Source organism: Lepisma saccharinum, chromosome 4 (genome assembly GCF_977018435.1).
Source record: "Lepisma saccharinum chromosome 4, izLepSacc3.1, whole genome shotgun sequence".
Lineage (NCBI taxonomy): Eukaryota > Metazoa > Arthropoda > Insecta > Zygentoma > Lepismatidae > Lepisma > Lepisma saccharinum.
Genome location: NC_139232.1, coordinates 69,274,800 through 69,297,978, shown reverse-complemented (window position 1 = coordinate 69,297,978; position 23,179 = coordinate 69,274,800). Strand labels below are relative to the sequence as shown.

The 23,179-nt window shown below is 39.5% G+C and overlaps 1 protein-coding gene across 6 annotated transcripts in view; it reads left to right on the top strand.

The window, feature by feature from the left end:
• The window catches only part of LOC145986558 (dual oxidase maturation factor 1-like), a 445,828-nt gene that overhangs the window by 377,635 nt on the left and 45,014 nt on the right, over positions 1–23,179 (top strand). For all 6 annotated transcript variants that reach the window (XM_083120706.1, XM_083120704.1, XM_083120707.1 and 3 more), the window contains exon 6: positions 3,182–3,393. In XM_083120706.1, coding sequence (XP_082976832.1) covers positions 3,182–3,393 — 212 coding nt within the window. The remainder of the gene's footprint in view (positions 1–3,181; positions 3,394–23,179) is intronic.

Genomic DNA, 23,179 nt, shown 5'->3' with positions numbered 1-23,179 from the left:
GGCTGACTTCTGACATAGGTTAATCTTACTTCTTTCTGCTCTCGACGAGGTCGGCGTTCCCTCGTGCTTGCGGTTATAAGCAGTGTAGTCAACCGTAGAAACATGTCTCTAAACTTCAGAATTTCTGAATCGTATTTTATTTCCTTATTGAAGCTTTCTTTTTCTTTTCGTTCATGTGTTCGGAGGATTTACAAATGGGAATAATATTGTGTAAAAGTGACTTAAAGTTTTTATATACGTAATTAATAATACCTCCTTATCCTTCTAGCCTATTTCCAAAACTAGATTTTATTCCGCCACTCCTCGTCTTCCTATGTCTCTTAGGTTCGTCTTTTGGAAATTAATTCTTCTTCAAGGCACAAGAGAAACCACACAATCGGTGCAGCACGCATAACTTTATATCAAGGTTGTCTACAGTTGTTTTTTTTTTTCTGGGGCTACCTAAGACATTTTCCCCAACTGTCCTCGAGAAAAACTGTTGTTATTTAAAATTCTGACTTCCTTGTAACAGACTTGTACCAGTCTTGTGGTACTGCACGTAATAACTTACCCATATTCTTCTCAACATGTTGTTATCAAGGGATCCCGGGTTCGATACCCGGTGGAGGCTCATAGTGGTTCGGATCCCACTTTAAACTGTAGGTCCAGTCCCGATTAGCCTTACTGTGCATAAAGTGGACTTAAAACACCAACTCAACAACAACAATAATTCTCAACATGGATTTCCCCATAGAGATGCTGATTAAACCTGTTGCTTAACTTCCCCATCCATGTCACCATCGTAGTGAACTGAATGTCTGTCTAGAAGTTTACAAGAAGTTCCCCACGTGGGTTTATCCCTATTTCAAGTGCTGCTTCCCCATGTGGAGAAGCAAATAACGTAATTTGTTACGTGTAATACATCTTTACTTACAATTATCAATCGTTACGTGTAACATCCCTTTAATTACAAATTATCAATATCGTAAAATAATTACTGCGATGTATTGTTTACTGATTACAAATTACATTTATACGCTTATATGTAATTTTCGTTTGAAATCAATTATCCAGGAAGTGAGGGGGGAACTTTAACCCTACTTTGCCACTCGTTTTATACTAAACAGACCTACAGACAATAAATTTGGAATCAGCAAAGACAGAAAATATCTTGAAAATGGAATTTTCCTACACTGTATTGGCAGTTCATATGAAAAAAATCACTTTTACATGTAGCCTTTGTTAAGCGTAGAAGCATTTGTAAATGTAGACACAATTTTAAATAATGGTTGGCAACACTGATTATAAGCGAAACTGGAAAACTAGAAAATAAATCAGACAGACTCTTTCCACTTGTTTGTTTAAAGCGCTCCTAAAAGCACACTAATCCAACTCGTAAAAGCAGCACTTTCGTGTTGCTCTATGGTTCAGATTTCTACCAATTTATGAAGACATCCACTCAAGACAAAGGAATCCCCGCATTTATACCTGAAATATTTATGTGTGATTTTCACGAGAGCGGTCGGACGAAGAATGCTGTAATTGCTAGTTGCCATGATTGGTGGAACTGCATTGTTTGATATCTTTGAATACGATCTTGTTTGGGGATGGTTCAGAGACCCAGACGAGTCGTGACTTTGGTGTGTGATACCAAAAAATGTACCCAAATCAATTTTGCTTTACTATGTCACTTCCACAGACATAAAAAGTTGTTATCTGCCAGATTATTTATAGATGAGGTGCAGATTTATTTGAGAAAATTTCAGATACAGCATAAGTAGCTATTTTACGCTGAAATCATCAGCAATGAAAAGAACAAAAGTAAAAAGAACAAAATAACACAAAGGATGAAAAAAGTCAATATGACACTATTTAATATTGTTTAGCATATGTTCTGATGGAAGACCGATTAGCATGCTCTGGCTATGGTTGTCCTCAGGATTTTTCCAGGAAGGGGCAAAGAAGATTTTTTTCCCAGAAGGGCAAACAAGGCACGTTTTCCCCCCATAATAGTGTTGTCCCCTCAAAAAACATTGCTTCAATTTGAATTTATCATGTTCGTGCCATAATTAACACATTATTGTGGCTGAAATATATAATTTTTGGTTGACTTTCATTTTCCAGGGGCTGGGGGCCGTGCCCCTCCTTCCGTACGTCCATGTCTGTGGAAATTGTGAGCATGTGCTGCATGGTGCATCTACAGTCAGGATAAAATTCCTTTTTTTACCCTCGAGAGCTCGTAGCGCCAAACAGAACCATTAAGTTTGAGAAAAATTTATTGCCTTCATGACGTCTATATACTGTAAAGGTTTGTGCAGTGGCACGATGTATATGTTGCATATACGATATGTTCAGAGACGAGATCAAACCACTGCCAAGTCTTACCTCGTATCGATACCTTCACTAATCTCGAAGTACACAACATTGTCAGATGCGCTGTGATAACCACTCCGCCATGGAAATGTGCTTTTGCTCCTGGAGGTGGGATAAGGGAGTAATGGAAATAGGGAGAATACTGAAGAAAGGGAGTGAAAGAGAGGGGGAGTACACACGAGTTGAGAAAGAGTAACAGAATGGAAATGAGTGACAATACCAAGAGAGAAAGTGAGAAAGGGGTGCATAGAGGAAATATAATAAGGAGAATAGGTGAAGTTTCACTTTAGTATGTGTGTAAAACTTATACTGTATAAAGTCTACATTTATATCTTCCCACCCTAATGTATTAATAAATGTCAACAGCCCACCTGCTCAAAGTTTTCTAGCCCCGTCCTTGTTTAATATATATATATATTTTTTTTAAGTAGAGAGAATCTTTCTACGTTACAACTCACCAGTACTAGGTACAGTATATATCACAGTTCTATCGGCTTAGTAACAGACTCCTTACTGATGAACATATTCTCTCGGGCTATCGACCAGATGAGTTCTGGGAAGGTTTCCGAGCTTTAGAGAACTCACCCGGTCGTTTCTACCCCGACGATGAGAGTGTCGTTAGCTCTCGAAAACTCGGAAACCTCCCCAGAACTCACCTGGTCGATAGCCCTAGAGAATTTTGTCATCATTTTCGTTGCCAGGAATGCTTCAAAACTTAATTCAGACTCCTTATTATATATCATTGCCCTGTATAGAAAGGTATAGTGTGTGATAGTGGTACTTGCAATACGCGAGGTGTTTTTGAGACGTTTCTTTCTTCCCTTTTCAGGGCGTCGTTTGCCACGTGGCTGATGATGAATCTTCTCCTAGTGGTAGTGCCAAGGTACGGAGCGTACACCATGACTCTGACAGGAGGTCTTCTGGTCTTCACCAACTTCGTCTACTACTCTCTGATCCCCCCCTTCCCCCTCGTCATACGCTTCGAAGACAAAGCTCTCACGTTCAGCTTCGGCTGGTGCTATTGGCTCGTCCTGGCGGCCGGTAAGTACACTTTTGCTTTAACATTTTGGGATACTGCCACATCAAGTGCCACACCTCTTGAAGACAAGCACTACCAGGTAGGCAACTACACTCTGTCCAGGGAATCTCTGGAGCAGGCGAACGAAAACAAGTTCTCTGCACAAGTAGGATTCGAGAGGGCTCGACCAGTGAACGCGTGAAAGAGGGAGTGAGTGCAAACGCGGCTGCAACTTCCAGCCGTTTGCAGCATCTCTCACTTTGCTCCGCCCGCTTGCTTTCTCCCCTTCTCTATTGTTATGCCTGGCCTTGCTCTGCAGATCCTCGAGACAGAGAGTACGTTCAAGGTGTTACTTTGATGTGAAAGTGTGGTTGGTTTAAGAGCATCCTCAGACAAACTTCAGATGGGCAGAACAGTGAGGAAAGTTACACAAGAGAGGAGGAACATATATCGTTTACCTTGTTAGCATAATGTGCTGATTTTGGGGAAGGGAGCACATTCTGTTCCCCCAGAACATTTCAGAATGGTGCAGAGTATATTTTTGCCTCTTCCCCTACATCTACTATCCGTTACTTTGTATGTTTAGTGGATATAAAGAATTTGCTACACAGTTAGAGGTTAAAGTAAAGTTTTCAATATTCTAGCATTAAAATTTAACAGTGTTCCTTTTAAGGCTCGACTGGACTTTTGCCGACGTCAGAAAAGTCGTTTTCGAAATTTCTTCTTTCGATTGATTGATTGAATTGTCTTTATTTTACTTCGCTTTTTGAGCCACTTTTGGCTAATTTGCAAAGATGGGGATCAGTAATGATGTTATGAAATTGATGAATTGAAAGTCACAAACATCCATGCCCAGGCAGGGATTCTAACCGAGGACCCCTGGCGATGTGCTAACCACTCCGCCACGGTGGCCGGCTCTTCTTGTTTCGAAAAACCGCTGTGATATCAAAATTCTGGAAACTTTCAAATTGATGAACTTCAGAAATTAATTGAATATTTTGTCTCATTTGATTCTTTGAGAATATAGCTTCGACATGCCGTATTCATTTCTCTATATGTGAACGTAAAGTGCTGGGGAGTCAAAACCAGCCCAAAGGGCGTCGTCAGTTACAACACGTCCGTGTGTCCCCCAAAGAAACAATTAGCAACCAGTTTTTCAAGGTCGTTTTAATAGTAACTGAATGTGGTATAAGGATTAAAAACAAATGACTGGCGTGTCCATTGTATGCTTGATAATGCGAGAAAGTAAGTCATTAGTAAGTCAGACAACTTGTGGCAATTCTTGCTTGTGTTATTGGCACGTCAGCAGTAACTCTTACTGGTTGCACTGTTATTATATGTGTCCTCATTTAACGTCGCTCATTCACATCGTTAGTAATGCGAACTGATGAGAATGAGACGAAGGTATGATTGTCACCGTGAGTATAATGGTATAATATTAGCATTAACAGAGCAGGGTTAGAGAGAGAGAGAGAGAGAGAGAGAGAGAATTGGAAAAGAAGACTCAATTAACGTGGAAGCCATTTGGTAGCATTTCGAACTGAGAGATACTCCCACAGTAAAAAATCCATATCGTTCTTACGCCTTCACCTATGTTGTGTAATATGGGGGGGCACAACTTCCCACAAGCCTTCGACAAGATACAGAAATCTTCAGACGTTATTTTCTTTATCATTTAGAGCCATTGATTTTTGCTCTGGTTTGTCTAAGATGTTCAGTTCACAAAATGTGAAAATGTTTCTCTGAATGTCTACTTCAGAATGTTGGGTTTCGTGTATTGTGACACATTATTGTCTGAGTTCTTGTTGTTACTATTATTTTATTCAAAATACCACTCTGAATATTAACGAAAGAACACTGGCCTCCCCGATAGCATAGTGGTAAAGTCGCCACCTTGTAATCCAGGTGTCCCGGGTTCCATACCTGGTGGAGGAATACTGGTCCGGATCCCAATTTAAGCTGTAGGTCCAGTCCCAATTAGTCTATCTGTGCATAAAGAGGACTTAAAAAATAAACTCAACATTACCAGGAAAGACCGGAAGCACACCATGAGCTAAAATATTACCGGAGTGTCCTTCCGTCAGTACAAGTTGGTTCCTGATTTTCATTGCACCAGCAGAAATGGCTCCAGATTTCCTTCGTTTAAGCATGAATAGCTCCAGATTTTCTTTCCGTCAGCATGAATAGCTCCAGATTTTCTTTCCGTCAGCAGAAATGGCTCCAGGTTTCCTTCCAGTCAGCAGAAATAGCTCCAGATTTCCTTTCCGCCAGCAGAAATGGCTTTAGTGTTTTTATCCGCCAGCATAAATGGCTCCAGATTTTCTTTCCGCCAGCATAAATGGCTCCAGATTTTCTTTCCGTAAGCATAAATGGCTCCAGATTTTCTTTCCGTCAGCAGAAATGGCTCCAGATTTTCTTTCCGTCAGCATAAATGGCTCCAGATATTCTTTCCGTAATCATAAATGGCTCCAGATTTTCTTTCGGTCAGCAGAAATGGCTCCAGATTTTCTTTCGGTCAGCAGAAATGGCTCCAGATTTTCTTTCGGTCAGCAGAAATGGCTCCAGATTTTCTTTCAGTCAGCAGAAATGGCTCCAGATTTTCTTTCAGTCAGCAGAAATGGCTCCAGATTTTCTTTCAGTCAGCATAAATGGCTCCAGATTTAATTTCCGTCAGCATAAATGGCTCCAGATTTTCTTTCCGTCAGCAGAAATGGCTCCAGATTTTCTTTCCGTCAGCAGAAATGGCTCCAGATTTAATTTCCGTAAGCATAAATGTCTCCAGATTTAATTTCCGTAAGCATAAATGGCTCCAGATTTAATTTCCGTAAGCATAAATGGCTCCAGATTTAATTTCCGTAAGCATAAATGGCTCCAGATTTCCTTCCCACCAGCATAAATGGCTCCAGTCTCTCTCTTCGCTATCAAAAATGATATTGGGGCCCTTTCCGCTGCTATAAATGGCTCCAGATTCGTTTTCCATCAGCATAAATGGTCCCGAATTGTTTTCCACCAGCATAAACAGTCCCGAAGTCCTTTCCGCCAGAATATACTGTCTTCTGGCCCTTTCCTCCAACATAAATGGATCAGCATGTCATTTCCACCTGGATCAATAGCTCCAGAGTGACTGTACCAGCATAAACGATTCCGGAGTGACTTTCCCACTAGCATAAACGGATGCGGAGTGACTTTGCGCCAACATACTCGTAAATCGCTCCGGAATGCATTTCCGCCAGCATAAATTGTAGTAGAAGGTCGCCCAGCTCCAGTGCACCACTCCTCGACATAACAATGACCCACCCACACTACGTAATCCGACACCGTCACTACTAGTTACATTCCTTTACAAAACCTAATTACATAATAATCCCGCGGCCGAAAGTAGATAGTGAAGCATTCGTCTTCCTTCCATGTCCGACGTCTTCCAAAACGCGGAGATTCCTAAAGAAGGTCCGCACACTGAAGCTGCGTCCCTCTCGCCCCCGGGACACGCGCAGCCTCGTTCCGCATGCAAATGAGCGGGACACGGCGTGTGTGTAACGAGCGTGTAATTGATAATAACACAGGCAGAGCACGCGCCCAGTGCGGGGAGCATTTTGGATCCTTTGTGCGGCGGGAAGAAAGAATTAGAAGGAGAAGACAGTGACGCATGCGGGAGGCTTAACCTTTCTGCAAATGATGAGGGTTAGCGTATGCCTTCCTGTGATTGCAGTTACCTCTCAATTACTTTAAGTGAACGTCAAAGAGTGAATATTTGCGTTGAATGGCTTTTGGAGTAAGTGGCCGTTGTTGGCACTGTTTCCCTACTTTCCACTATCACTGGTTGATTACTAGCCGATTACCTGGCGTTGCCCGGGTATTTATTTATCCCAATCTTCTATTATACAGGAAAATAATGAATTCTAACTATAGTGTAAATGTCATCGTGAATGTCACCAATTAGCTTAGCGACTCCGAAAACTATTTATTCGACACTAATATAGGTCATTTTTGACATTTTATTTTTCACCTATCACCCCCATGCCGATAGGTGATGAACTTGAAGTTGAACGGCATTGGGAGTGTCGCTATCCATCTTAGCGACCCCGAAAACTATGGCAATTTCGAACCTTCTGTGTAGGCAACAAAATTCGTCGTGCTGTGTAGCGTGACGCATAACTTCCAGGATATGACACACGAAAATGCCAAGCAACAGAATGTAATTTTATGTCCCCTTCCCACCTCCACCCCTAGGGGTGTCTTACCCCCACAGTATTTCTTTCCAGATTGTAAGTGATATGTGTACAAAGTTTGGTTGAAATCGCTCCATTGTACAGTTACGAGTACTTCTGCGTTGTAACAACCCATTGTCTTTCAGTGGGATCAATACAACCCAGAGGTGCCCTTGACTGTACAAGTATTAGTCACTATTACATTGTAGGAAAACCACATTATACTGATATAAAACAACAAATAGAGCCACTGTTGTAATTGATGCAACACATGTTCTGATATGAACACAATGCACAACACAATTTTTTCAAATTACTTCACAATTCATAGTCAGTTTTCTGAAGTCCCGACTGTTACCTTGCAAATATAGATACATACGTACGTATACATGCACGAACATCAAGCCTAAACACTATGTAATCCTATGGCGAGAATTTTACGCACTTGATGAAGATCTAAACTAAACTATGGTGTTGAGTCTTTTGGATCAGTTTTGTCATATAAGTGTGTTCATTAATCCTGTTTCCAGATATTTATTTACTCAGCCAGGTCGTATATTTTTTTATCTTCTCTGCAATTGTACATCCCAACTCTTGAGTGCTACGGACTGCAACGTTGGCATTATTCTATTATTATTGCTGCAACAAATAAGTCCCCCTGGACATTTTGTGTGGAAACAGAGAACGTGGCCAGTAGGAGGAAGCCTTCAGAGAGAGTGTGGGTGAAAGCTCTTCCTATATAGAGAGATGCTGACGTAACGTTGTCGGAAGGAAGCATCGCAAATGTTGAATGAAGCAAGCATTCGAATAAATTTGCAATTTCATAATCTACGTGCAGAGACGTTAGTTTTGCGCAACAAATGACGAAAAGTTTATTGGCAAATCATAGAGTTTTCTTAAGATCTAACGATCCATTTCAATTGCGAAAAATTCTCTTAACAACTACAAAACCCGAAAATCTAGCCTTGACATTATGAAAGACCGAAAGCCGAACTCCAAAAGTTCCTTTTGATTATTGTATGAAGTGAAGTCCAGTCCTAAATCTGAATTTAAAGTACCCTTCGCGAATCGAACCCTGGACAGTAATTTGGAGATGGTAACTTGAGGGAATGTAATGTATGAATACCTGCAAGCGTCAGTATAAATACAATTAAACTTTTATCACGGAATTACGGGTAATAAACAAATATATATTTTGTAGAAAATATTTATATATACGTAAGTATAAGATGCAAGAAAGTAACATCAGTTTTCATACATTTTATTGACATATTTAGGCTATGTTTGGACTCTTTCTCGTACATATTATTAACAATTCAATAATTGATGAAACTTGTAGGCACTTGGTATAATTTCTTAGGAATAAAAATAAGTGCTTAATATAATTATTAATTTACTCTTAAGTAGTGAACTTTACTGTAACTTGCTACATATATTTAACATTGGGCACTATTTTTACCGTAATTAGGTACATTTACCAGTAAATTAACCAATTCACTGGTAAATTTGGAAAGGAACACGAACACAAAAGTCAGATCTCAGGATATTGTCACAAACTATCTTTCCAACTAGTATTAAGAATGTTTTCATCTTTCCTTTTGTTACTTTTTCATACAATTTCTCGATTGACAGGCATTTATTCGATTTATTTCATATTCAAATTAATCCTCGTTGTTACTGAATAATATTATAGGGGTATGCTCAATGGTTGTCTTTTTCGGCAAGTTTAAATGTGGTTGCTGTATTTTCTATTGCCTATCCGCGGACCACACTTAGTGAAACACATTGTAAAGGCCAACGCGGGAGTTTCGTAATTGCATCATGTTACGACCTTGAAAAATTACCTATGATTATTATTATTATTATTATTATTATTATTTCTTAAAATAATTTATTGTGAGGAATTAACGTTCTCTGAAATTCAAATGATTTATTTCTGTTTGTTATTTATTATTGTTCAAATAAGAGTGTTAACGTATGTATTGTATGCTACGTCATAACTTCCCAACGTCATAACCATTAAGATCCAATCAACATTGTTCGATTTGTTGGGTACCTGGATATACCATGCCAGTAGAGGAGCTGGATTTCAGGTTCAAGAACACAAATATATTATTCCAATATTACTAGTGGTATTAAGTTCATTATTTCAAACTTGTTTGTTGTGATTTATTATCTTGGTTTAATGTATTAGTAGACAGTGAATAGGGAAGTTATTGTCCTCAGTTTGTTTCTGAATGTCCATACACGTGAAGAGAGCTCATTGTAATCTGTTTGGAGAAGTATTGTTCGACCGAAAAGTGAGGTGAGTTGTAGCCTAAGGTCCGGAAAAATTGATTTGATTTATTTTACTTTGCTTTGTGCCACTTTTGGCTAATCGCGACGAGGATGGTGAGGTCTTGATGGGACATTCACAAAGAGCACTCATGTCCAGGACGGGATTCGAACCTGCGACCCCTGGCACGTAGCGCGCTGTACTGACCACTCCGCCACGGAGATTGGCAATCCGGCAATATGAAAAGCAGCATTACAATAACCTCATTGCTCTCTCGCGATTCATTTCATCAGACTCTTCCTGGAAACCGTTTTCAACCATAATGACGATAATCACTTGGAGCGATCATGGCCCTCTCAGCTGCCCACTGGCTGCGATTGCAGAGAAGGAAAGCAAGACCAGCAGCAGCAGGAAGTGTGATACGGCCTTGAGAAAGACCTTGGCATCCGGAAGAGAATGTGCACAGATACCCTCCGGGCCATGCATGATTAGCTTGAGCCTCGTAACCATCGCCTACCTCGAATGCCCGAGTCAGCAGAGTAGAACTCCGTAAGGCTTCTCTTCTGTGCCCGTTCTTTTGGGTCGAAAGCTTTCGACAGACAACTTCAAAGAAACTCCAATGAACCGATGTTCATTCCGAGAACCACAGGGCGCTGTTTGTTTATTAAAAACGATTCTGTTGCCTCCTCATTATATTTCTGCTCTGCCTCCCTCCCCTTTCCAAGAAAATCGGAGGTGTATATACGAGGGTTTATTTGTGCCTCTGGTAAACGCTATGGATCCAGTTTTTAGTGACTATTAATTACATCGTATTGTTGTTCTTCACCTTCCAGGCTATTCTCATCCGCTATAAAAACCTCAATCATAAAGAACAATTTTCTTTTCATGTTCCTCATGAACAGTGCATAACTTCCCAAAGTCGTCACCATCCAGATCCAATAAACATGTACTTTAGGTCATTGATCTACCTGCATATCACGTACTATCCCAGTAGAGGAGCTTCATTTCCGTTTCAGGCATTATGAAAGTCATGTCGTGTGTGTTTATGTATAAATATTATATGCAAGCATGTACAGAGTGATCACAAAGTCCCATTACCCCCTATCGCGTGTCCACATCGTCATAGATGGTCGCATTGTATTAATGCGAGATCATGACAGAGGACAACTCGGAGATAGTGTGACTATTCGTTATGATTTAGTCCAGAGTGTGTGTGTGTGCACCATCGCTTTCATAACAGAGTATGATTCTCCGCCATGTACGATGGGAAATTCTCCTCAACATTGCTGGCGTGATGGCAGTAAATGCACGTCGAACAGCATCCTTAAGTTCGTCAACTGTCTCGTAACGTGTGGCAGCAACCTTCTGTTTAATGAACCCCCATAATGCATTGTCGCAAGATGACAGATCAGGATTTCGGGGTGGCCACCCCAAAGGCGCAGGCAAATGGACAGAATCACGTCCAATCCATGCATCAGGAAATACCTCATTGAGATATTCCCTCACGGCAATAGCATAATGGGCTGGTGCTCCATCTTGCTGGAACCATACAGTCCCTATTCTTGCAGATGTGGAATAAACCAATCACGTAACTGGTGAGATACGACATTTTATTCACAGCACCGTCAAAGAAATATGGACCCACCAAGTGGGTTGCAGACATTGCAGCCCAAATCATGACATGTGGTGGGTTGTGTTCAAGTTCTTCATAAAAATGTGGGGTTTCTTTACTCCAGAAATAAATGTTTCTCGCTTTTGCACTGCAATATATCGCACACTCGTCCGAGAAAAACACTTTACCCCTTGAAGGAAGAGTTGTAAAGACATCGAGCATTCGCCCACAAGCCTGATGACGTTTTTGCATGTCATTATCACTCAATTCGTTTACAAACGAAGGTTTAAATGCCTTTAACTTCAAATCCTTCTTCATATGTTTTTGTAATGTCGAGTATGGAACTCCCAATTCCTGTGACCGCTTACGAATGGACTTTTTTGGCGAACGTTCGACAGACGCTGCAGCCTCCACACACGTTTCCAGTCGTGTTGATGGTCGTCCTGGGCGGGGCTTATCTTTTAAGCAACCAGTTGCAGAGAGCTTTTTCTCCCACCGTAAAATTGTTGGTTTTGGTGGGGAAGGTTTCTGAAACCTTACAGTGAAATCATCTCTCATTGATTTTCCTGTATGGGGTCGTTCGTGAGCTCACGTGCTCATGACGATCCGTTCCTCCATGGTGTAAGTGGACTCATCAGCCATGATTTAGATGTAGATCATGCAACAATAAGAACCAACAATTCATTAACATCTATGTAATACATAGGGGGTAAGGGACTTTATGCTCACTAACATCTATGTAATACATAGGGGTAATGGGACTTTGTGATCACTCTGTATATATTGTACATTGATAAATTGTTAACTGATGCATGGATTATGTCCACAATCAATAAAGTTTTGAAAAAAATTGAGTTCATGCGAGTAGTGAACATAAATTATACATGCGACAAAAATAGATGCATTCAAATTGTGAAGGATATAGTTCTTTAAATACCGTCTCTCCCAGTTAAACTTTTTACAACATTTCTTTCGAAATTATAACTGTTTTTTTGTTTGTGTTTTTACGTATGGCCGTGAAAAATGTGATCTGTTGGTGGATATTTGAATTACTTTTCTCTGAAACGTCAAGATTATTCTGAAATGTAGGAATTGCAGTAATAAGTGGAGCGAAAAATAGATTCATCAGGTTCGTTTGTAGACAGTTCTTTTGTGTGTATGCGCGTATATAGAGTACCAAAATATCTGGAACGCAGCGTTTTTAAATTCCAAGAACGTGATGCATTCAGATGTTCAACTCGTATAGGCGCGCTTCTTGTAACACCAGGATTCGCGCAGCTGCCATGTTCGCAGCCAATTTTGTTTGTCGTGTGGAATGAAATATCGTGAAATAACGTGAGCTTCTGTTTGAGCAACTGAATACTGCACAATGTACCATCGTAAACAAGGTTCAAATCTCCCGCTTGCCTTCTTGAATTCCATATGTTTACAAGAACTGGCCTCCATCGTGGCTGCTCAAAGCCACGTGACGTAGGTGAAACACACCTATTGCTCTTTGTCCTCACCGTTCAATCTATTGGAAGTACGTATATCCATAAAATGTTATGTAAGACTGTATACGGCCAGTCTTAAAGTAATAATAGCCCATTGGAGCGATAGATCATACATTTTAATTAAAATACATTTTGTCTAATGTGTTGCGCGGAACACCCGGATTCGACTCCCGGGGTGGGTGATCTACGGTAGGAATTTTAACGATCTTGTCCCTGCATAAAAGCGACTCTGGGATTCACCCAGATTCTAATAAATGGCAGCCGGAGCTTGGCACTGATTACATCACCCTCACAATGTCAGAGATCATGAATGTGTGGCATCTCCACATCTCCCTATATGCTTTTATGGCACGGGACGTGTACTGTAATGTTTTTAAATGGCAGCTTTTGGTTTTGTAATACCAGTTAAAGAATCAGATCAATGGAATAACGTTCATCTGATCTTAAAAACTGCATTTATTTGTCCATACCTATATTCAATAATACTCTGCCGTTAACAAGGTGCTTCATATCAGGTGTAGAGTAGAGTTTCAGCTTAACATTCAAGGAGCAAAGAGTGCGAAATCTCACAGTACGAAGTCTCAGTCGACCTTTTGCTCAACACCATCTCAGTTGCTCAATACCAACTCTCGTGCCGGATTATTCCTTCAGTTGCCATCTGTCATTTCTCCCAGGAAGAGAAATGATCCTCTGCGGATGCTGCGATACCACCTCGAGATCTCGTCTTGCAAACTCATCTTCACGTGGAGTGTTTGCGAAAGAGCGACCACAATTAATCATCGAGATAATGATCATCGTGTCCGGCAGCCTGATAGAAAAATCCTTGAAATGCCAGGAAACTTGCAGCTTCCCAGTGTTTGCAGCTCCAGATAAATTCCTCTGAACACCGGTGGTTCTTATCTTAGAAATGATCATATACATCCACATAGAAACAGCTTCTTTTCTTGTTTGTGGGATTCTGTCGACGTCCTTATAGAGAATTCACACCGAAGAGACACGCGACACGAGAGTTTCACACCAAAGAACAAGATGCACGCGACACGCGGCAAGCGGCAAGCGACGCTTGTTTATTACTCAGTTTGCATGATAGTACCGATATAATTGAATTAATCAGTTTTTTAGTCACCCGAAGAAAACGTAACAAGAGACATTGTTACATGTAAATCGCGTTGTAAAATTTGTTCAAGGTATTGAATCTCGGGAGAGGCATGTTGTGCATCAGAAACGGAGAAATAATATGCACTGACCTCAAACTGTATACACTAGACTCTCCAGCCTGAATAAAGCGAATACCCAAACACTAGAGAAATGGTTCTCAACCTTCGTGAAATCATGTCCCGGTATTTTTTTTAAGTCAAGCCCTTAGCCCAAGAATTTCCCTCGTAAATACATTTACAGTATTTAAGATTTTATGCATGAATTAACATGTACCTATGAAATTTAATATTGGTAAATAAATTCTAGCATAATCATAAAGAGTAATAATAGTTTTATTACGTGTGTATGATTGTTGACAAATATAAAAAATATGGCTGACGAAGTGGTAACGTCGTCTCCTTGTAATTAAGTGATCCGGGTTCGATAACACTGGACAACAAATTTTAACTTTTTCTCTGTTAAATGGAAAAGAAAAGTTTATTCTTATATTATTTTTTCCGCTGATTTCAAATCTGTTTACTGTTTTTCTCTATCAGGCACATATTTTTTGTTGTAATGAAATTACTTTGCTTTATTGAAACTAATATATGTTACATATTCTGTATACTGACCTAAAATGTACTTCTTAAGGATTATCTGATGTATTTAGCTTGAGGAACATCTCTCTTGAGAGTCCAGGAGTAGTCGGACAACATTCATGAGCTCCATTTACCTTGGTAACAGTATTCCATGGTGTATATTTCCTGATGGAAGCGTTCTCCGTGTTCGTCACTTAAACTGCCATTATTAGGGGGGGAAGTCCAAATGGATTTTTAGGAACATATTACATCCCAGTTTCTGTAGTTATCAATGCACTGCCTAACAAGTTATTTGTAGTTATCTGTCTTGTGATTTCCAAGGAAATTCTTTACAACTTCTTGGAGTGATCCCCTTGCTGCCACCTCAGCTTCATTCAAACGTGGGAAGGGCTGCATATTCCTTCAGCTAGAAGGCCTGAGGCACAGGCATTCTAGCTGAAGTAATATCATAGTACAGGGTGCGGCAGAAATATTGAGATGATTTAAATTTGCAAAAGCTATATTACAATTCAGAATAACAATGAAAACACTTAAATGACTGGAAAGTACGTACATACAAAAGCATTTCATGTGATGCCTATGTCTTGAAAATATTGTCACTATGTCACTCAGGTGGGCACAATTCTCTCTCAAACGAACTTCTGCATGTCGACGTACAGCAGTTATAACCTTGTGCAGTATCTCTAGCGGTGTAATTGGAATGTCTCACCGATATGTGACCATGCTGACAGACATTCTACAGCCAGATCTGCGTAGGCTCGGTTTTCATAGGCGCCTTCGTAAATCCTTAGTTCCAGCAACATGGTACCATAGGTCACATAGAGGAATATCGATGATGCTTCTTCGTGGGATGTTTCCAGAAATGATCATGTCACGTCAGGGTGTGATTTCTTTTTGTGGGGGTTGTTGAAGCAAAACGTCTACGAGAGCGCACATGACCGACCTGACACGTTGGATGCAATATAGCAAAAACCTCTGGACATGCTACACAAGGTTATGACTCCTGTACGTCGACGTGCAGAGGTTTGTTTGAGGGAGAATTGTGCTCACCTGAGTGACATTATTTTCAAGACATAGGCATCACATGAAATGCTTTGTTACTCCCAGTCATGTAAGTGTTTTCATTGTTATTCTGAATTGTAATATAGATTTTGCAAATTTAAATCGTCTCAATATTTTTGCCGCACCCTGTATTTCGCGATAGCCTAGTCTTCGCAGTTATTCCGGAGATTTTTGTAATGCAAAAATAGCAATCCATTCAGTGGTTCAACGATTTCCTCCAAGCCATGGTCACTCTGAATGGCATGTGACAAATTGTTTCAGCCACACATAAGTGTCTCACATGAAACACAGCAGATATGAGGGGTCCAAGATTTATCCTGTTAGCCTATTTTGCAGCCAAAATATAGTACATCTGATTTCCTAATAAATGGAGTTATGTTTCTTAAGTTGACTCACAGCACGCGCTGATCCACGGGGATGGCGATAGGGATTATCGCCCCTCCCAACTGGCAGACAGGTGTTTGGATATATCATTATGCCTAATGTTTTCGAAGGCTCAAATGTTATTTTATCACCACATTTAATGTCGAGAATATTTATTTTACTTTATCCTCAGATAGGTCAATCGCGACTGGACCTACAGTATAAATTTGGATCCTAACAATGGTGCAATGTGCCTCGAAATGGGATCGAACCCAAGATCCCTTGAGAGAATAGCTTTATCCTCCTGATTGACCATTCAAACAAGTTCAAGAAATAAATATTTATACTCCAGAAAAAGATGCATGTTCGGTTATCAGTAAAGGCCTAACTAGTTTTTACTCACATTATTTTCTTTTCACACATAATAACCATCTATTCCAGACCTGGACTAGAGATGGCCAAAGGCATCCGGATCCGAAAATTCCGGATCTGGATCCGGATCCGAAAGTTCCAGATCTAGATCCGGATCCGAAAGTTTCGTATCTCAATCCCATTATAATATTACCACACCTTAAAAGGTATTATGATCTTCGATTACAAAGAAATTTTTCATTAGTTAGTCCTACAAGATTTTTTTCAAGTGTTGTTCCTAAAATACTTTGCTACGCATCGGCTAACACACTCGTGCACAAAAATAATCTTACTTGTTTAACATAAAATGTCAGAGGTGATTTTGTAAATGCCATTGAAACGAATACGTATTCATTCGAATGTACGTATTTGAAATGGAAACACACATAAATGTGAGACATTCCATTCCATGATAAAACTTTTAACACATTTAACAAAATAAAAATTTTATGCAAAAATTATACAACTGTTCTACATTTACATTTTTAAAAATTAAAATAAAACATTATAATATATGCAGTGTTATATAATTACAAAGTGTAGACCTAACAAGGGAGGTTATCTAAGTGTCCCCCTCCGATGTCCATGAAACTTGGCAGATGTATAGAAGGGCCCATAGGAAGAAATACGTATTTTTTTGTTTCGGCTAAAAAACTGTTGTAGGGGGCAACCCCCCTCAAATGTCAAGATGAGGACAAATTGAAGTGAGGATCTGACCCCTGTATCCCCCTCCAATTTCCATGAAACCTTTCAGGTGTATAAAGGGGCCCAAAGGAAGAAATACGTGTTTTTTTGTTTCGGCTAAAAAACTGTTTTAGGGGGCAACCCTATATATGTATAGTAGTGGGGTTTACGGTACGGACAGCGCAACTTTTAAGTGTAGAAAAGGCGAGGCTATTTGATTGAACAATCAGATTTGCTTATACTTAAAACAAAGCCAAGAGAGGCCTATACCCCAATTCTTCAGGTGTGATATGCTCTGATTTTTAAGAAATTCTGAGTTTCTAGTGTAGAAAAGGCGAGGGCTCAACAGATAGATTTACCTATACTTAAGACAATGCCAAGAGGGGCCTATACCCCAATTCTTCCAGTGTGATATGCTCTTAATTTTAAGAATTTTGAATTCTAGTGTAGAAAGGGTGAAAGCCTCTCAGACAGATTTGCTTATACTTAAAATTATGCCAAGTTCCCATATGATCTTATTGCTTATAGTGTGTTTTTTCTGTCAAAATCCCAGGAATTGAATTTTAGTGTAGCTCAGATTGATTCTGCCATGTATATTAATATAAAGCTTATAGCTACTGGGTTCTGAGGCCCAGTGGAGTGTGGTGCATAGCCCCATGGTTTTTATTGCCTTGCAATCAGGAGGCCTCTGGGTTTGAGTCCTGATAAAATGTGAAGCCTCTCCTGATGGCAAAATGTTAATATTGTTGCTTTGTAAGCAAAAGGCTCGGGTTTGAGTCCTGATAAAATGTAAAGCCTCTCCTGATGGCAAAATGTTAATATTGTTGTCTTGTAAACAAGGGGCTCCGGGTTCGAGTCCTCATATAAGATTGAAATATATACAACTGCCCACACATAAGATATTCACTGCTAGCTGATAATACAGTTGAGGTTTGTGTGTTGTACAACAGGATAATAGAACAAATATCTTCTAGAACTGCTCCGTGACTCTCTCATTTCTTACATCATAAACATAAGATTTTTCCCCTATGAGAATGACGCTACATATGGTGTCTTCAGGTAAAGCCTCATGGAATTCACAGATAATTTTAATGTTTGTTCTGTCATTAACCACAACTTGTTTTCTTTTTGAAGTGTTGATTACAAACATGGGTCTCCGTGTTTTGAATTCATCTGGAGTGTAGTACATATCAGTACTGCCAGTAGTGACTCTTTTGAAAGCCGAAAATGCCTCATATAATTTGAGAAAATCATCCTTGGACATGTCTAAATTGTAATTTTCTCTGGGGAATACCTCATTTCTGCCATTTTTAAGATATATGTTCTTGATGTTGCAGTTATCAAATCTACTTGAATTTTTTTCCTGATTATTGTGTCTTCCAGTCTGAAACAATACCACTACAAAATCAGGCATGTCATATTGAATACTGGAGAATGAATTTGTAGCATCAAACTCATAATAGGTGCCAGATGCGGGCTTCTGTACGCATTGATATGTGTAAAATTGCAGAGGAATCTGTGGATTTTTTAGGATATCAGCTTTGTATTTAAGAGCGTAACTGGCCTCATACTCAACAACCGGGATTCTTAGCTCCATAGTCTGAATAATGCATTTGCCTTCATCAGGTAAGGTATTAGGCAGAGCTTCTCCTGTAGTGTTTAATGTGCTGTACCTCATCAAAGCATTGTTATCATTTGCAGCTCTTCTAAATGTAATTCTTAACCCGCCCTTCCACATAATTTCTTTGTAATCCGAGAAGAATCCTGGCAACAGGCGCATAGGGAACAGCACTGTGTGGTTCTTAGTTAATATCTTATCACCAGCTTCAAATCCACCGATTTTGTAGTATGAAGCCTCGGTTTTGGATAATTTTAGAGTGGCCAAAGCCGTGGAGGTAATGCCGGGATAATCTATTCTGTTTATAACAACGCCATGCTTTCTGATCTCAATTTCAGAGAACAGATGCGGCACAAAATTATCTACCAATCTTATGTTTGAATTTGCCGGATAATCTGTTCCATCGAGCTTTACGACATCAAATTTGATGTATAGATCTGCTCTGTGGGGGTGTATAAAGCCATCCCCTACATCAAGATCAACCTCGATCTCTGTGTTGGGTTGATTTAAATTTGCAAATGTCCTCCTGTTTGGGGGGAATGATTGTAGCTCATAACTCTCAATATTTTCCATTGTATGTATTTTTATTTAAATGTTAATTTCTATGATAGCAGTTGTTGTGGCTCCAGCAAAATCAACTAATTCTTCTTTTTCATTAGTGACCATCAATTCAATGTAATCTATTCTATTATGGCACACAGGAAAATATAATGTTGGGGATGGATTGTAGATGATTGGCTCCATAAATTCGGAATTAGGTTTGAATGTTGCAATGATGCCAGTTTGTTTGTGAGTGCCTATGCCATTTGATTTGGTGATCATACCCTCAGCCACATTACAGTGAATATTCAGAGTCTCTATGGCCAAGAATTTAGGTATATTCATAGCAGTGTGTTTGATGGCCGGTTCAAGTTTTGTGTTGTTCTCAAAGCCTAACAGCTCTCCTATAGTACCCAGATGCACTGTTTCTGTAGCAGATACAATCTCTACTCTGTGAGTGACAGAATTTTGAGTTAACACTACACCTCTGGGTAATTGAGCATTTAGAGTGGACAGATTATACTGTCCTGGAGTGATGACAATTTTTTGATCCCCTACTGCTATTGTGTTGTTGTGGTGTGTAATATTGGGTATCAGGTACATGCCGTAAAATGCTCTGAGAGCTATTGTTTTGGGATACACTATGTCATCATGCAATTTGAGTTTCAATATTGAATTTTGGCTGGTGAGATGGAATACCCCCATGATGTTTCAGATACCACAAGGCTTTTTGAAAATTTTCAATTGATGGTTTATTTATTTGAGACATATATCTGAGAACAGATAAACACAAATGTCCACAATTAACATCTTTGAAGTTTTGAACACGGGCATTATTGTAATAAAGATTAGCTGATTTTAGATATTTTACTAAATTTTCAGGTGGAACACCTCCAAATGAATCAAACACAAATGCCTTATTGTTTAAATATTTAAGATAACAGATCCAGTGAGTGCCCTGATTTTTGTACTCATCCAAATTAACAATGCCACACTCTTTGTTGAGTGGTTGTTCCGGTAAAGAATCAGACATGTACACACCCCTAAAATGTTTGATGCCCAATGGCTTGATTAAAGCTTCAATATCTTGGTTTGTAAGCGGCTCTTGTTTTTTTTAAACTTATTCATGGCTCTCTTAACACCTTTGCCTTTTTTCTCCATGGCCAGGTTATGGCGCCTCTGCTCATCTAATTCTGCCTTATTTTTCTTGGCATCTATTACTGTTTTTGCTATGGCAGCTGATCCCCCAGCCAAGCTCCCAACAGCCCCGAGAGCAGCTAAGATGGCAGGGATGGTAAATATGAATCCCCCTACATGTGATTTTTTCCTTGATTGCTGTAATTTTTTTAATTGGGGGGTACTAAGCAACAATTTCATACCATGTCCCTTTGCAAGACAAGAGCTTTTTTTCTTGCGCTGCTTTTTGGTTAAAAGACTATCAATAGTTTTAAGAGATTTGAGACCTGCATAAGGTATTTGATACATAACACCCTTGGCCTTCATCCTATGTTTATTATATACATGTTCACAGCCCCCACCCCAGTTTTTGTTTGGTGCTCATAGCTATGGTGGTTCCCAATGCTGCTATTTTTTCACTTAAAGAAGCATCTTTGCTTACAAATCTACCAAATGCAGCCTCTTCTAATTTCTTGTCTGCAACATGTCTCTTGTCAAGATCAGTATGTATGTTGTATGCTATGTCATGGTCTCTACAAGCAGCATCTAAAGGATTAACACCAGGATCACCTCTGTTTAATCTATGGTCCAATTTTGTGCCTGGACCACAATACTGATAGCCTGGAATGTGTAGTTCAAATGGCAGCTTGTTTATAATGTCATTAACCAACCCCCGACCCTCAGAAACATTCCAAAATTTGGGGGGTAGAGTATTAATAATTTTTATGAGATATCCAATCCCCTTAGGGTCATTCACTATAAAATTAGACAATTTGGTGCTTATCATGTCCATAATTCCAACCTTTTCATTGTAAAAATTGTGGTTGCCAGCATTTTCCTCCCCAGCTATCACCAATAACCTATCTACAAGTTTCCTGACATCATCAACCCACACAAATTCTTTAGGCAGAGTATTGTATTGTTTGATCCCACTGCCAGTCTTGATCTGAGACCATATGGGCTTGATTAAATTGTTGTATTTTGCTCCACTGCTAGACTTGACTCTTTTTTGTGTGGGATCATTGTTCTGGTATAGAGCATCTGATTTTATTAATATTTCTTTGTAATGTTCATAATCCTGATCTGTATAGCTGCCAGGTCTCTTCCTAGTCATCAGTTCCCACAATCCAGGTGTTCCGGGGTACTTAACAAAAGCACCTTTTTCTCCGAGACGAGATTCTGAATAAACAATCAGATCATCTCCCATAAATGTTACTCTGAAATTACCGATTCTATGAATAATGCTGCCATCAAGCTCTGTGTCGGCATATAAGCCAAAGACCTCATCTTTGTTGTCTTTAGGTGTGGTTAAATATTTTTGAGCAAGAAGACCCAATTCAATAGGATCCTGAGTAGCTTCAATTCTTCTAGGAGCAACAGGACTAGGTGTATGAATACTGGAAAGTGGGGTGAATGGATAATCTAATATGTTCCTTGCAGCTACAGGCACAAGCTCTGTGATCAAATCTTGATTTTGCTCTGTAACAGTTTTGATATTCTTACCTAAATTATTAATAGCATCAATGACAGGCTGTTCTGTTTGTTTGTGTTTTTCATAAATTCCACGGTTCTCTGATTTCCATCCCTTAAATCTTTTTACAAGATAATCTCTTAACTTAAGATCATCAATGACTGGTCGTTTCATGGTTGTTTATTTATGTCTCAACGTCTAGAAAATCGTTGATTTTATTTCTGTATTTGCCAGTATTAGGCGTTCTTGTCATATCAATTGTGACAAACCCATAACTGTCCTGGCTCCAGCACTTGCTGCAAAATTTAGAAAAATCATTGTAGCTCAAGTCCCCACCTACATATTCATCATGTATGTGTTTGAGGTTGGTATGATCTTGATGAAACACACATATAAAATTGCTGTTGTCTCGGATCAGCTGCTTGGGTATTTTAGAAAAAGTCTGTGCCAGGTAGAAGCAGTCAATGTTTTTGTGTCGGCCCTGTGTAAAGAAATTTCTAACCTTGTTTTGATTATCCAGTATAATGTCATCAAACACAACAACAGAATTATCGAGACATTCATGAAGTGGCTTAACATCCGGTTCAAAAGTGGCAATATCCAATCCATCATATAGCTTCATGAGCTGCTGATATTTTAATTGTTCCAAGCTCTTAGAGAAGACATACAAGTGCCTGTTTTTCCAGTCTAACCAGTTGGGGGCCAATAAAAAATTATCAACCATTAGTGTAGTTTTACCACAAGCAGATGGCCCAACAATAAGACATCTAATATTATCAGGCAGCAACTTGCCATTTCTCTTATTCTGCTGTTCAGGTTCTGGCAGCCTTTTTATAACATCCCAGGTGCTCATATTATCACTTTGTCTGCATCGATCCAGCTGTTTTCCGGATGACCCAGCCATTTGACAAATAACTTGTTGCCTTTTCTGCGGATGATTTTTTCTATGAGATATGTGTCAGGCTGTTTAGTTTTGCTGAGTTCTTGTTCATAGAACCTACCTTTGAGAATTTCTCCTCGATGATCTTTTATTATATATGTGTTAAGGGTCCCGGGTTTAACTTGAACTACTGTAAATAATTCGGTGCTCCAGTTTCTCGTAAAGCCTCTTTTGAATAAGTGCTTATATTTGCTGATTCTTACTTGGTCGCCCACCCTGT